The following is a 14222-nucleotide window of genomic DNA, read 5'->3' as shown; positions in this document are numbered from 1 at the left end:
GGCCCTGGGAGGCCGATGTTATTTCAGCTGCAGAGGGAGCTGAGGCATGAAAGTCCGGGTTTTGGTGGTGTCAGCAGCAACTGGCCGGGCCCTGTGATGCAGTTTCTGAGCAGTGTGCGAGGAGGGAAGGGGAAGAGCAGGGGAGGGTTGGAGCACGCAGTGCTCGGCGCAGGGGGCTGATGGATGACAAACACTTCAGCCCGTTTCTCTCTGCCTCTGAAAACAAAATGATGTTGCAGGGGTCCTCTAAAGTGGGATCTGCAGCCCTGCTGTCCCCCAGGCTCGTTTTGCTTTCCCAGAGTCCCTGCTGGGCTGAGAGCAGGCGCTCTAATCCCTAATCCCCCCTTCGCCTGTGCATGGGGGGCCTGGCGGTGACTCACATCACTTCATCCCGCAGGGCTGTGACCGTGTCACCGAGCCCAGCCGTGGCCAGCGAGGGGCTGAGGCTGCTGCTGGGGGGCTGAGATAACGCTCAGATGAAAACACGTGCTGACGGCATCCACTCGCCCGCAGTTAACACTTTTTCTTTGCCTAGTGGTGCGCGAACCCCAGGTGCTTCAGCAGCACCTGGTGACACAAAGATCCTCTCCCAAAGCCGTCGTCACCTGTGTGACTTTCCCATCGGCGGCGTTTCCCCCGCCCAGCTGGGACTGGAGCTCTGACCACCCCCGCAGCCCCCCGAGCATCCTCCCCGCTTTGTGCGGCCTCGGGGCTTTTCTCGCCTCCCGTGTCCCCGTCCCCCCTCCCCGAGGGGGCCGAGCCGCGCCGGGCCGGCCCCCGGGGGCGGGCGGAGGCTTCGGGAGGAAATCCAGCGCCTGCTCCGCAGCCGAGCCGGCTCCGTCCCGGCCCCGCCGTGACATCGGGCCGCTGCTCGGGCGCGGGGGCGGCCGCGGGCTCCCGGTGCGTGCCGCTCCCGCTGCGCTGCGCTGCCCCCCGAGCATCGCCCCCACGTCCCCGCTGCGGCTCCCCGGGCAGCCGGGGGGGCTGGCGGGGCCGGCGGCGGGTTGCGGGGCCGGGGATGCGGCGGCCCCGCCGATGGTGAGCCGCCGCCGCGCCCCGCCGCGCCATGGCCCCGCCGGCCCCGAGAGGATGTTCGAGGGCTGCCGGCGGGCGCGGAGCCTCTGGGGCGGTGTCAGGCTGGAGGTGGCCGGCGAGAGCAGCCCCGTGGTGCTGCACAGCTTCACGCAGCTCGACCCCGACCTGCCGCCGCTGGAGGTGAGTGCGGGGATTTGGGGGGTTTGGGGTGCTGAGCGGCCCGGCCCCGCTGCGCGCCCCTCGGGGGGTTGGGGGGCTCCGCCTCGCTGGCAGCGCGGGTAGGGCTGGCCCGGAGTTTGTGGGCATCCGCGGAGTGTTTCGCAGAATTGCGTTACATAGAATCACGGAGCGGTTTGGGTTCGAAGGGACCGTAAAAATCATCTTTCCCCACCCTGCCGTGGGTAGGGATGCCTTCCACTACCCCACGTTGCTCCAAGCACCGTCCAGCCTGGCCTGGAACGCTTCCAGGGATGGGGCAGCCGCAGCTTCTCTGGGCGCCTCACCAGCCTCACAGAGATTTTCTTCCTAATATCTAATCTAAATCTCCCCTCCTTCACCTTAAATCCTACCACTGCATGCCCTTGCAAAAGTCTCACCAGCCTTCTTGCAGGCCCCTCTAGGTGCTTTAGGTGCTTCATTTTGTTGAACAAATGGGTGCCCCTGCTTGGCTTTTTTTGCTGTGAGTCCCTGTGCCCCTGGGGACTGGCAGGCAGCTGCCAGGCTCGGCAGGGAGAAACCAGATGCTCTCCCTCCAGGCACCCAGGGAAAGGGGCTGATTGTTAAAACTTCGGGCTTTTAATATTTCATTTGAGACTTTGGCTGCGGGAGGCAGGAGTCTGCTCTGATCTGAGCTGTTCGTAAGGGCTTCAGGCTTGTCCAAACCACAAAAGTGTCCTCTGGGAAGGTTACGGGCATTGGGAGGACTTTCCTGGAGGATGCAAAAATATTTGTGCTTGTTTGGGTTCAACCTCGGGTGCTTCAAAGTCAGGCTGGTCGCAGCGAGGCCCGAGTGCTTTGTTGATGGCAGTTGCATGTGGAGGCACCCGAAATAATCTGAGTCAGAGCTGGGCCTTTTATCTTAGTAATGGATGATCGTCATCGGTGCGGTGGGAGTGTCGCTGATCGGGAGCAAACGGTGTGTCAGGAGGGGCTCAGCGGGAGGAAGGTTTTGCCGCTCAGAAGTCGCAGCCCTGGCGGTGCAGGGGTTAATACCAGCGAGGGTCAGCAAGCCTGGCTTTGCTGGGATTTGGAGCCAGCTGCAGATGTGCTGCTCTGGATGCTTCCCGCTGGAATGGGGGCGGTGGAGGGGGGGAATGGCCACTAAATCCTCTCTCGTTGCCGTGCAGATATCCGCCGAGGGCAGCCAGCCTTTCGGGGAGGGCAATGGCTCCTTCTCCCAAATAATCAACCCCACAACCTGCCATGGAAAATCCTGGTCAGGAAGGGATGAGCTCAGGCTCCGGCTGTTCCGCTTCACCTCTGGCCTGGTGGCAGAGCTCATCAGCTCTGTGAGAGTTCATGAAAGCTCCATCCAGCTTGTTTTCCCCCCCTCTCCTCTCCCCGCCCGTCTCTCCTCTCCTGGGGGTGGGCGTACTGACATCTTTGGAGTGCATCATCTGGTTCGTGTTATGCCTGGCAGGAAGTCCAGCCTCGGCCCGCGGCGCTCCGGGAGGCTGAGGGGCCGCGCTTTTGGCTGGGAGAGCAGGAGCAGGAGGGGGAAAAGAGGGAAAAAAGGGGGTCATGCAGCGTGCTGCCCCCCTCATCCCATGGGACAATGTGCCCTGCCTGGAGGAGGCTCTGGAGCTCAGGAGAGGCTTTGGAGCATCTTGGGCGATGCTGTGCTGAGAGAGGTTCATGTTTTGTGCATGGCCCCCACTGGCTCTGAGCAAAGCCCAGCTCACCTGAGCATGGCACGGGCACAGCTGCCAGGCAGAGCTGCTCCCGAGCTCTCTGTGCACGGGCACAGCTGCCAGGCAGAGCTGCTCCCGAGCTCTCTGTGCCCACGTTTCTGTGGGTTTGTGCTGGTGAATGGTCAGATCCGCTCGCTCAAGCGTTCCTCCCGGTCCTGAACAGAAATTCCTTCTTTTTTCCCTATTTCCAAGTGATGCTGAGAAAAGGGGCAGCCCAGAGGGGTGCACTGTGTGACCCACAGCCTCCTGAGCAGCCTTGGTGCTCATTGCATGAGCGGGGAGAGGAAAAAATGTGTCACTGTTGTGACAACTGTGGTGGCCTGGTGGGGTTGCAATCCTCAGGCAGAGCTGCGGATGCACACTGAGAGGAGAAAGCAGATTATTTGAATAAGATCCCCCGGGGACCATCAGTGTTTTGCTGAGCCCCAGTGACAGTCCCCAGGACACGGTGGGACCTTTGTCACCTCAGCCAAAGGGAGCTGTGCTGGATTTTGGCAGAGCTCGTGGGTGGATAGTCTGGTCCCACAGGGAATGGAGGATCCCTGGAAAGCTGCTGGGCAGGCTGCAGGGAACGTGGCTCTCTCTGGTCCTCATGGCTCTCTCTGGTCCTCACTGAGACCCCAGGGGATGGCAGCAGGGAAGACTTTGCCTGTATCCCACAGCAACGGTATCGATCAGCAGGCATCACTGTGAGCCAAGTGCTCTCACCAGGATTTTAACCACGGGGGATGGAAAATTTAAACCAACTGTGTCTCAACTGGGGGATTGATAGAGCAGCTTTGCAGACCTTTTGTTTTGACCTTTTCAGTTCCAATCCACTCCATATTCAGCACTGAGTGTCAATCCTTCCAGTCCAGCAGGAGCCACAGGGTGAATTTGGTGGCCCTCCTGGTCCTGCTGGCCAGGAATGGCCCAAAACACCACTGCAGATGACACAGACTGAAACTTTCATGCAGCTGATGTTGCTGAACCTCTGAGGAGGCTGGGCTGACTCATAAAAAAAAAAGCCCTTATAAAAAAAGTCCTTGTAGTTCTGGCTGTGTTTGTTTTCTGAACAATTAGGAGATTTTCAGTTGCTAAATTAATCCTTGAAAACTTGAATTGCTCAGCCCAGATGCCTTGTAGGTCAATGCTTGTTCTCTACAGCTGGGAGGGAGAGGCAAAGATATCTCTTAAAAGCCATTTTCTTTTCACTTCCTATGGTGCCTTTGGAATAAGATCCTTTTCTCCCAGCCTGTTCTCCTCCCCCAGGCACAACCTGATATGTCCCTTGCAATTTGCCAGATGAACATCATCTGTTGGTATTTCTTGGATGGGGACCTACCTTCTGGTTCCCTTCCAGAGAGGTTTGGTGGGGAGGCCTGGAACAGGCTGGGATGCTGATTGTTGGTGGCTGATGCAGGGTGGGAATAACAGAGGTGGGAGGGGTTTTTAAAAATTATTATTGTTTTATATGGTTGGAGAGAAGCTGGAGAGAAGCTTCCAAATGTGTTTGTGTAATAACTGTTTTACTCAGAGGCTGCTGTGCCATGTTTCCATAAGGGTGGGATCCCCATACTGGGGTCTCACTCAGGTTTTAATGGATTTAGTACCAGACTGGCAGCCCTGGAAATTGAAATCTGTGTTTGTTCACAGGCTGAATGGACAAACTACCCCCCAGGCTTCCCCTGTGCTTCAGCATCACTCAGCTTCAGCCCCCTGGCCCAGATCACACTATTGCTCCACTGCAGCCTCTTTTTCTGGCTCTCAGGGTGTCATCACCAGGCAGGGGCAAGTAAATGCAGAACTGGAGTATTTCCCCACTTCCCCGGGCCTGGCTTTGGGGTGTGATGAGCAAAAGGAGCATCAGGCCAGCTATGCCTGCAGGGATGGGTCCCATTTAGCACCCACCACTGTTTGGGATTTGGGATCTGGCTGTGACCACCCCACTCTTAGGGCCAGAGCACAGCCTGTTTTTAGGGCCCTCTGAGCTGGTCTGGCCAGCAGCTCCTCCATCTCCCTTCCCAGCTCTCTAACCAGCCACTGTGTCCCCCGAGGGGAGTGTAATTGAAGGAGGAAAGAGCTTATTTAGGTCACTCCAGACCACATTTAAAGGCTGGGTATGCCCTGCTCACACTTTCTCTAACACCCTTATCTCCAGAGCTGCCTAATGACCGGCTTTCAAACGTCCATGCTCCTTTTATTTAAATATATCCTTGCAGCAGGGCTGTCTCAGTTCTCAAATATTTCTTCATCTCCCACGGACTCAGCAAGAGGGGGGGAAAAAAATGTGGTTGCTAAGGAGCAGGATTTGGATACAAAGCTGGCTGAGCTGCTGGCGGGGGGCCCCGGGGGGCTCCAGCACGGCTCATGGCCAGGCAGGGTTTGTGCATTGCTTTGGTGGGACGGCACCTGCGGGGTCTGGGTGAGGAGGATTGGGGTTTGGAACGTTCCTTTGGCCTTGAGGAGGAAGAGTTGAGGTGTGGGACTCGCTCCTTTTACAGGTTAATGTGCTCATCTTGTGATGCTTGTGTGGGTTAGATCCCGCAGCAGCATCCGTGGCCGGTCCCAAATGTGTGTCTGTTGTTCCAGGGGCCTGTGGGATCTTTGTTTTAAAGAGAAAAAAGCATCTGTGGGCTGAAAGGTGAGGCTGGCAGTGGGGTTTGGTGCCCAGGAAGAGAAGCATTACGCCAAAACTGTGTGGCAGCATACCTGGAGCATTCCTGGGAACACCAGCAGCAGGGCAAGGACTGGGATGTTTGGATATACTCCAGTTATCAGGTGTCTCAGTGCCCAGGTGGGGACTCACCTGCACGTCACAGCAGCCCCAGGAATGATGCATTTGGACTTTGCTCCTGAGTCATTAGGGAAAGGGAGTGCTGAGCTGGGGCACGGAGCACTAATCCCAGTAATCCCAGTAATCCCAGTAATCCCAGTAATCGCAGCCGCTCCTCGGGAGGACAGCTTGGCCACCTGAAAGGAGTCACGGGGAGGGGGTCAGAGCAGGGGCAGAGCTGCAAGGGCTGCTCTGGGCACTGGGTTAGCACAGGGGGATTGCAGAAGGGCCTTTGTGGATGGGATTTTTGTTCCCCTAGCACCTGGGAACAGCTCTGCCAGAGGTGCCAGGAAAGTCCTTTCCCAATTCTCAGCACGTGGCAGCGTGGGCTGTGCTGAGCACTGGTGACTGCAGCTCCTCAAACCTCTGTCCCTCACCTGGTTTGGGTTTGTTTTTGTGATGTTATGCAAATCACCTCTCTGGTTTTCGGTTACATTCCCGGGGCTGTGTTGGCGCGGGTTCTTGTAGGGCAGCACTTTTACATTAGATAACGCCGAGTTCTCTCTACCTGAGGGTCAGGAGTTATGTGGCAGCTGAATGTCACTGGAGATTAAGCACAGGCACAGGCTCCTGGCGTGGCCCGTTTGCCTCGGCTGGCCCCACAGCGCTTTGTTTTCATTGCACCCTTGGTATTTGGATGAGCTCTGCTGTCAGAAACATGCTGGGGCGAGAAAGGGCGTCTTCCCTGCTCATGTGGGGTGCTGGCAGCAGCTGCCTGGGGAGCCCCAGGCTCAGCAGAGGCAGGATGGGGATGGCTCCAGCTGCCAGGCACCAGCCGAGTCCTCAGAGCCGATGGGAGGGAAAAACAAAGTTGGTCTAACTTGCAAACAGAGCAGATTGGAGAGGAAACTCATCGGAGGCAACTTCATCTGGAATGCTGAGGCATTATTTTTAGAGCGGCTTTGCTTTCTGCTAACCACAGTCCAGCAGCTGAACTGAGGGCTTGTGTGGAAACCTGCTTTGCAAAGGGCTCGCTACTCATCTTACCAGAACTTCTTTTCATGTGATGGAGCAAAACCACACAGCCTTTTCCTGCTCCTTGCAGTGGTTGGGTCTCCATGGAGACTCTCAAGCTGAGAGCTTCAGGCTCCTGCTCCAGCCAGTGTGTGTTTGTGAAATTATGTGTTTGCTTTGGGTTCACCTCTAGAAGTTGGAACTGACTTCAGGAAACCAGGGTTTAGCCAAGCTGGGCGAAGCAAAGCACCTTGCCTGGGACTGGCAGGGGCAAAGCTCAGCTGTGGGGAGTCAGTAAGGATGCTGAAGCACCACCTTCATGTGGCTGGGGGGTTCAGGACCTCACCTGCCAGTTTAGGCTGAAACACGGGGCATTTTGGTCAGATTCCTGTCTAAAAGGCTCACTTGGTGGCCTGCTGCTGGCAAGGTCTGGCTCTGTGCACCAGAGCAGCAGCAGAGCCTGGGAGCTGGGGCTGATGCTGTGACCCCAACAAGCACTGCAGACCCTCCAGGGCAAGGCCAACACTCAGGTTGGTTTATCATCTTAAAGCAGCCCAGCTTTCCTCCAAAAGCTGCTATTTGTTTGCTTTTGGTTCTATTTTCCATGGCTATCTGGTCCCAGCTGCAGTTCTGCTGGTAGGAGCCCCGTGCTGAGCAATGCTGCTGACACTCACTGGGATTACTGGATTTCCAGACAATGTGCTTCACTCGATTCTGTCCCGGTTGCAACAGTGAGAACTGGCACGAAGACAGGACAGGCCTGGCTGGTTCTTCCCTGGCAGAGCTGGGGTGACTCAGAGCGTAGCTATGGATCACACCAGTGTCATAACAAACACTTCTTCCCTGAGGTGCTTCTTGGGGGGGTTATTCCACAAACTCCATCTCTCCCAGTCCTCATTCCCACGGATTTTGGTGTGTTCCTCAGCAAAAGTCAGCTCTGGGAGGATGGGGCTGTTTGAGGCTTGACTGGTCTTAATCCAGGGAACATCAAAGGAAAGGAGTCAGGGAAGGAAGGTGGGCACCTCTGCCCTCTTCACATGGATGCTGCCCCACGGTCATTGTGCACTTTTGGGCATCCCAGGGGTGTGTCCCCCAAAATAATTTAATTAAATGGGAGGGTAGGCTGCAGGAGTGCTCACCTGTGGCTGGTAATGGCAGAGGGTGAACGGGGCAGGGTGGCAGGAACAGATGAGTGAGGGTGGGAACAGGCTGTGGCCAGGAGGAACAGGCACCAGTGTGGTGTTGGAGCTGCTCCGACGTGATTCATGGCCAAACCCGCACCTACAGAGCAGGGCTGTGGGTCTGGGGAGGGAGTTCTCCCTCCCAGCCTGGACACCCACATTCCTTGCCCACAAATTTGGCACACTCGGCGCTCAGGGCAGGACCCGGGGCCAAACCTCACTGCTGAGGCTCCCTGTGTTCAGGCACTTGACAACAGCAGGAATTTTATCTTTTTCCAGTGGTTTTCCCCCCAAAGGTGCCAGTTAATGGTAAAATCTCATTTGCCTCAGCTGTGGAAATCACCCGGAGCTGGCAGGAGCATCCCTTTCCCCCCCCCGCAGGTGTCGGCGTGTTGCCACCTGCTCACGTCGCACCTCCTGCCTCCTTGACACCTGTTTAAGTACTGCTCCCAAGGTGAGATTTTGTTGATTACAAAGCACAAGCGCTTGCTCTTGCCTCTTCCACCTCCCCACGGGGAGGGGAACAAGTAGCGGGATGCCCTGGCAGGGGAGAAGCGGGATGCCCTGGCAGGGGAGAATCTCTGCAGAGCCCAGGGGATGCTGAAACCCGCAGCTGGGCTCCGCTGGGACACGCCGGGGCCGCGGGTGTCAGGAGGAGGCTGGGACGAGCCCGGCAGATCCCGGGAAGCACATGCCAGCAGCAAATGGAGGAGCCGAGCGTCATGGGGAGGGAGACCGGAGAACAAAGCCTCGCATTTATTCCCGCCGTCCTTTCACCCGTCAGCCCCTCTCTGCCTGGATTGTTCCTGCGTTTTCTCTGCTTCAGCTGTTTACTGGGTCACCCGGGTGCAGACACGCACGCAGAGAGCGAGCCGTGGCCGGGCTCGTCGCCGTGCCACCGGCGCTGCGAGCCCCTCCGCGGCCCCGGGGGCACAGTGGTGCCATTGATCCGGCTGGCAGAGCGTGCCCGGGGCCAGGCTGGGCTGAGGGCATGCACAGCCCCCCTGGCATCCTCCTCTGCGCAGCCTGTGGCCATGGGATTTAGAGGAGGGGGCCCCTAAAGGTCTGGGCTCGGCAGCTTTGCCCACGTTGGGTCACAGCGGGTTTGGTGGAGGGAATGCCTGTTGACGTAAGGCAGAGTAAACACATGGGTGGACACGTTTATTTCAGTGGGGTTTATTGCGGTTCAGCTTATCTAAGCTAAGGATGTGTCTCAGCTAAATTGAAATTAACCTTGTTCAAGTGGAAGCTCAGCCAGAGTGTGGCCAGGCAAGGCTGTGGCTTTTGGGCACCCCCCCAGTATGTGCACCTTCAAAATTCCAGGCAGATGTGGCTTTGCTGCAGGCGAGTTACTGCACAGACATTTACGTTTACAGTTTAAGCAGGCTGCTTGGGAATACTGTGGGGTGAAACTCTCTGGGAATATCAGCGTGGGGCCAGTGGGATCTGGCAGTTGTGATCTTTGCTTTGCCCTTCTGCATGTCCCACTTTTTGTGTGCCCAGCTGAGCATTTCATTCGTGCGGGACATGGATGTGCAAGGGCAAGGGGCAGGTTTGACAAAAAGAGTTGATTTTATTGCAGCTGATACTTCTTAAGACAAATTTTTTGGCTGTCTGGGCTGGTGCACGGGCTGAGAGCTGGGGAGTGCTTAAGGTTTTGCGTCTCAGGGAATGCAAAGGCTTTTGTGAAGATGGAGTCACTTGCAGGTGCTGATGCATGCAAAGGACAAGCATTGCCCTGGAGCTGCCACAAGGAACAAGTCTGTGTGTCCTGATGAACATGTGTGAAGCCAGCATTGACATTTTAGCTGTGACTATTCCAATCAGTTTCAAGGAACATCATCTCTGAGTGCATCTCCATCCCCTTCCCAATACACCTGGCAGCTGTTCCTGCTGCAGAAATGACATATTTGATGCACCAGGGCCCTGCTTCAGAGGTGGAATTAATGGAGTAGCATCAGGTCAGGTAGGCTGGAACTCTTCAGAACACCCCTCGTGTTTTAATTCACATTTGAACAGGCACTGGGGAACTGTCATGTTGCATGTGACTTCCAGGTGCTACTGTACACCCAGAAAAACATCAGTCAGGTTTTGAACTTGTTTCAGTTATGGTTTTTTTTGCAGCTTTTTCTGTTCCATCTGGGTAAAATGCAAACCTTTTGTTCTGAGCCAAAATGACTTGGGACGAGACGCTCGATCTTTATTTAACCTCGCAGAGCAGTACCTACATTAATTTTTTATGCACCATTTTTCACCAGCCGTGTCGTTCTGGTTTCACTTCCAGTAATGCCCCGGGGGTGTGGGCGAGTCGGTGGCGGGGCTGCATCCCTGTGCTCGAGCCTGCCCCTGTGGAGGCGTTGGATCTGGGCAGGGATGCTGCCGGGGCCATCACGAGCACAGGGCTCAGGGCTGTGGAGCAAGAGCCAGATCTGCTGTGTCGGCGAGATCTTTTTTTTCCATCGACTTAGAGAGGAAGCAAAACCTGCTGCTCTCAGTTTTCTTTGAATAGCCTTCGAGGGGAGCCCATCACAGCACGTCCCCAGGGAGGGGACGCGAGGTGGTGTTTCCATCTGGGGTGCAAATGGCTGGTGGGCACCTCTGCTCCTGGGTGTAGGAAATTCAGGGTTTGCAGGTCATCAGTCATCCCTGTTGTGGCTGGAGTTTGCTGTGCCCTGAGGAGTCTTCCTCTCAGCCTGATCCCCCAGCACCTGCATTTTACCACCTCAGGGATCTGATCCTGCCCCTTGAAGGCTGGGGATGGAGTGGCCATGCAGAGCCTTAGATTTCCAAACCACAAAAAGAGCGAAGAAGTCTCTCCACGTGGGAAGGCTCTTCGTTTTCTCTAAAAGCAATCCAGGAGCAAATGGAGGAGGAATCCTGCTTATCTGCTCTGTCTCGTTCCTGGACCGAGCACTGAGCTCCTAATCCTTGCTCCAGCCACTGACTCACTGCCTGTGAGTCACAAGATGCCTCTGTGACCCAGCTGCCAGCTCCCCTTCTCCCTGAGCTGCCAGGGTGGAGAAGGCTGCCCTTGGAACCCTCTGCAGCCCCTCTGGGTCACAGACACAGGGTCAGAGCTGCTGTCGGGCTTGGGACCCACAGAGCCCGAGGGAGAAGGTGTAAGATCCCTACAAGAGGCAGATATGGGGTGCTGTGGCTCCTCTCTCTGTGCCCCATCCTGGTGCTGGGTGATGTACTGTTCCCCTGGGGCACAGCTTTCCGTGCTGAAACACCTGGAGCAGAGTGTCAGGAAAACCCAGCTGTGGAGCCCAGTAACTGATGGGGAGAGAACAGGCCCTCAGCTGCTGCCACTGGCCTGGTGTCCTGGCAAAACCACCCCTTTTTCATGGTGGGTTTAAGCTCAGCTTCTGTCCCTTTCTCTGTTCTTTTCCTGTTTCCCCTTTTGTTGCTGTGTTTTTATGGGCTGCTGGAATCGGTCCTGGTTTGAGGCAGCTCGGAGCAGGCAGGAAGAAAGGCAGAGAGTGTTGAAAAACCAAAGGAATGGTGTCTTTCTGCTGGACATCTCTGCATGGGAAGCAGGGGCTGGGTACAGCTGAGCTGTGGCAGGGGACTGAGCCCCATCAGCAGCAACAGGAGCACTCAGGGGGAAAGGAGACAGTGGGAGATAACTTGCCCAGCTGGAGAGAACCCCCCCAGTGCCACCATGGCTGGGATGGTGTTTTGGAGCAAAAGTGCTCCTGCCCTCAGCAGGGCTGCTGTTCCAAAGGACACACCGTGAGTCACCAGCATGGGCACCTTTCCTTCCCCTGGAACAGGGGATGTTTGTCAGCTTCCTCCCCACTTTGGGTAGTCCTTGTAGCCTTCCTGAGCACAGCCAGGGGAAGGAAACTGTGAGTGCCAGGAGTGGATGATCCCTCAAGGCAGAGCCACGGGGGAAGAGCCACCACAGGGCTTTTTTTGCCTGGAAGTCCCCCCGGGGAAGAGCGTTGTGCTGCGTGTGCTTGTTTGGGACGTGGAGGACAGAGGGTGCTTCTGCTTTTGCGGTCTTTATCTTCGCTTCACAGAACTGAGCTTGTTTTCCTTTCACTACCCGGGCCTGACTTTTTTCCTATTTCCTTTTACATCATGTCATACACTCCCCTTTGCAGAAGAGGTTCCACTTCTTTGCAGAAGTGGCTGCTGCTCCTTGCAGGGGTTCAGGGTTTGCTCCTGGGGGTGCAATGAAAGTGAGCTGGGGGTTGCTGTTGGACGTGGGCTGTGCTGGAGCCGGTTTCCTTCGTTCCCAGACAGGCCCATTTCCCATTGCTAGTGGGAAGGGATCATTCTGAGAAGGTTGTAAAGGCCAAACCCCCACTTGCTGTTTCTGACTTTACCACCTTCCACCGGGTTCTTTTGAGCTTGTGCAAGCGCAGAGCTTCAATGGGAAACCCCTGGTGACGTCTCCGAGGCTCAGCTCTGCCTTTTCTTGCCTCCTTAGCCAGTGGGACTGTTAATTCCCATCAGGCACACATTCCTGGCTTCCCACGGGCAGGGTTAGTGTCTGCTCCTCTCTTGTGGCTGGCAGCAGCAGCCCCTTTGAAATCTCACCGTGCTGCTCTGTACCTGTCTGTAGAACAGGCGTTTTGTGTAACTCAACAGAAAAGGGAGCAGAGTAACACAAATACCATGATTGTTAAACCAGCTGTGGTCCAGAGAGCATCAGCAAAAGCACTTTTAGCAGTTGTGCCTCCTCCATGTGTGCTGAAATTAATGCCTTTTTCCACTAACAGTTCATTATTTTTGTGCCTTTGGAGGCCTGTGCACTAACCTGGGGCACGTGGGACCAGAGCTCTTAAGACCTGGTAATTGTTGGGTAATTATCTGTGTGTAAGTGTGGGGATGCTGCCATGCTCACACTTAATCCTGCATTTTGCTCCTGTTTTACTAAAACCACCTTAGTGACTGAGCTCAAACACTTTCCAAAATGCAGAGCCTGAGCCAATGTTTTGCTTTGGTGTTTGGTTTTTGCATTTTCCCCTCCTTTCATCTGTTGGGAAGAGCCGAAGGCAAAGTCCCTGCTGCTGCTGCTGCTGCTCTCTGCCTGGCTCTCAGGGTCCCTCACACCCTTCCTCCAGGCTCACAAACCTTGGCTGCATCTTAGAGCTCCTTATTAATCCTCTGTGTGAAGACGTGGGGCTTGACACCACGCCGAGTACAAGAACATTCACCAGAGAGCAGAAGAGTTTATTGCACGGAGCAGGAATTCCTCCCTGGTGTAGTCACAAAAGCTTTGAACCATCAGTGGGAGCTCCAGGGCTGGCTGCAATTGGAAGAGGCAGTCCCCAGGCCCAGGGCAGCCATCTGGTGCAGGCTCCCGTTTCATATTTCAGGGGGTGAACTCCTGCAGAGTTCACTCACGGCTGCTTCTGCAAAAGCCTCTGCTCTGCACAACTGGGGAGAGTTAAACATGTGGCTTTTCCTTGTGCCCCTCCAGCCACAGGCCTTTTTCTTGATGCGTGCAGAGGACCAGGATTGCACACTGAGCTGGAGGAAGCAAACCAAACCTTCATTTTTCTCTATATTCCCTTTTCTTGGTGCCCATCCTGAAATGTGTTGGACCTCACTTTCTGGGCCTCTGGGTCTCACCTGTATGAATTTGGTGGAAGGTGCAGATGCCATAACCATCAAATCTCGTTGCAGATGTTTGAAGCACTGCCTGGGCCTGTTGGGTTCATCCCTTGTGCCAACAGAAGGGGCTGATCACCCGTGTCTCACCCTCAGGCTGAGGTGGAGGAGGGTTTGTGTGTTGGCTTGGCTGAGCCTGACTCATGTTCCCTTCTTCTGAGGGGCAGAAAATTCCAGCAGATGTGCAGGGCAGGCAGTGGGGAGCAGTGACTGTTGCAGTATTTACCAGCACTCATCTCTTTAGAGACCATTTTGAAGGCATTCAGCTTTGGCTGAGTCGCTGGAAATCCTGGAGCGAGTGCAGGATTCTGGCTGGCCAGCACAAACATCAACCACAGGTCCAGGTTTTGGGTCTGTCCCTGCTCCCAGCTCATCTCCTCACCTGCAAGGGGAGAAACGTGTGCTTGGTGCAGGTGTTGGAATGAGAGACTCTTTTGGCTCTGTCCTGCTGCTGCTTTTTTGCTTTGGGCTGGTTTTTAACCAACGTGTGCGGAATGCACAATCAGCATCTCGGAGGAGCAGCCGGAGGAAAGAGGAAGCTCACACGGAATATAAATAGCCAAATTTTAGAATGTCCCAGTGTAGCAGCTCTCCTGGCTCTTGGCAGGAGCCTGCAGACCGCTGGGAAGCCACGGCCTTCGTGTGTGGTTTGCAAAGGGGGAACTTTGGGGGATATCGCACGAGTCAGCAAGGCAAAAAATG

At 55.7% G+C, this 14222-nt stretch overlaps 1 protein-coding gene across 4 annotated transcripts in view; it reads left to right on the top strand.

Moving 5' to 3' along the window:
• The window catches only part of RALGDS (ral guanine nucleotide dissociation stimulator), a 57350-nt gene that overhangs the window by 32647 nt on the left and 10481 nt on the right, over positions 1-14222 (top strand). For 3 of the 4 annotated variants that reach the window (XM_021543550.2, XM_021543549.2, XM_021543548.2), the window contains exon 1: positions 1012-1215. The exons of the other annotated variant lie outside the window; for it this stretch is intronic. In XM_021543550.2, coding sequence (XP_021399225.1) covers positions 1036-1215 — 180 coding nt within the window. In that variant the 5' untranslated portion in view covers positions 1012-1035. Of the gene's footprint in view, positions 1-1011; positions 1216-14222 lie in introns of those variants that run through there. 4 annotated transcript variants of the gene reach the window in all.

Source organism: Lonchura striata, chromosome 22 (assembly GCF_046129695.1).
Source record: "Lonchura striata isolate bLonStr1 chromosome 22, bLonStr1.mat, whole genome shotgun sequence".
Lineage (NCBI taxonomy): Eukaryota > Metazoa > Chordata > Aves > Passeriformes > Estrildidae > Lonchura > Lonchura striata.
This window is presented reverse-complemented; position numbering and strand designations above follow the sequence as displayed.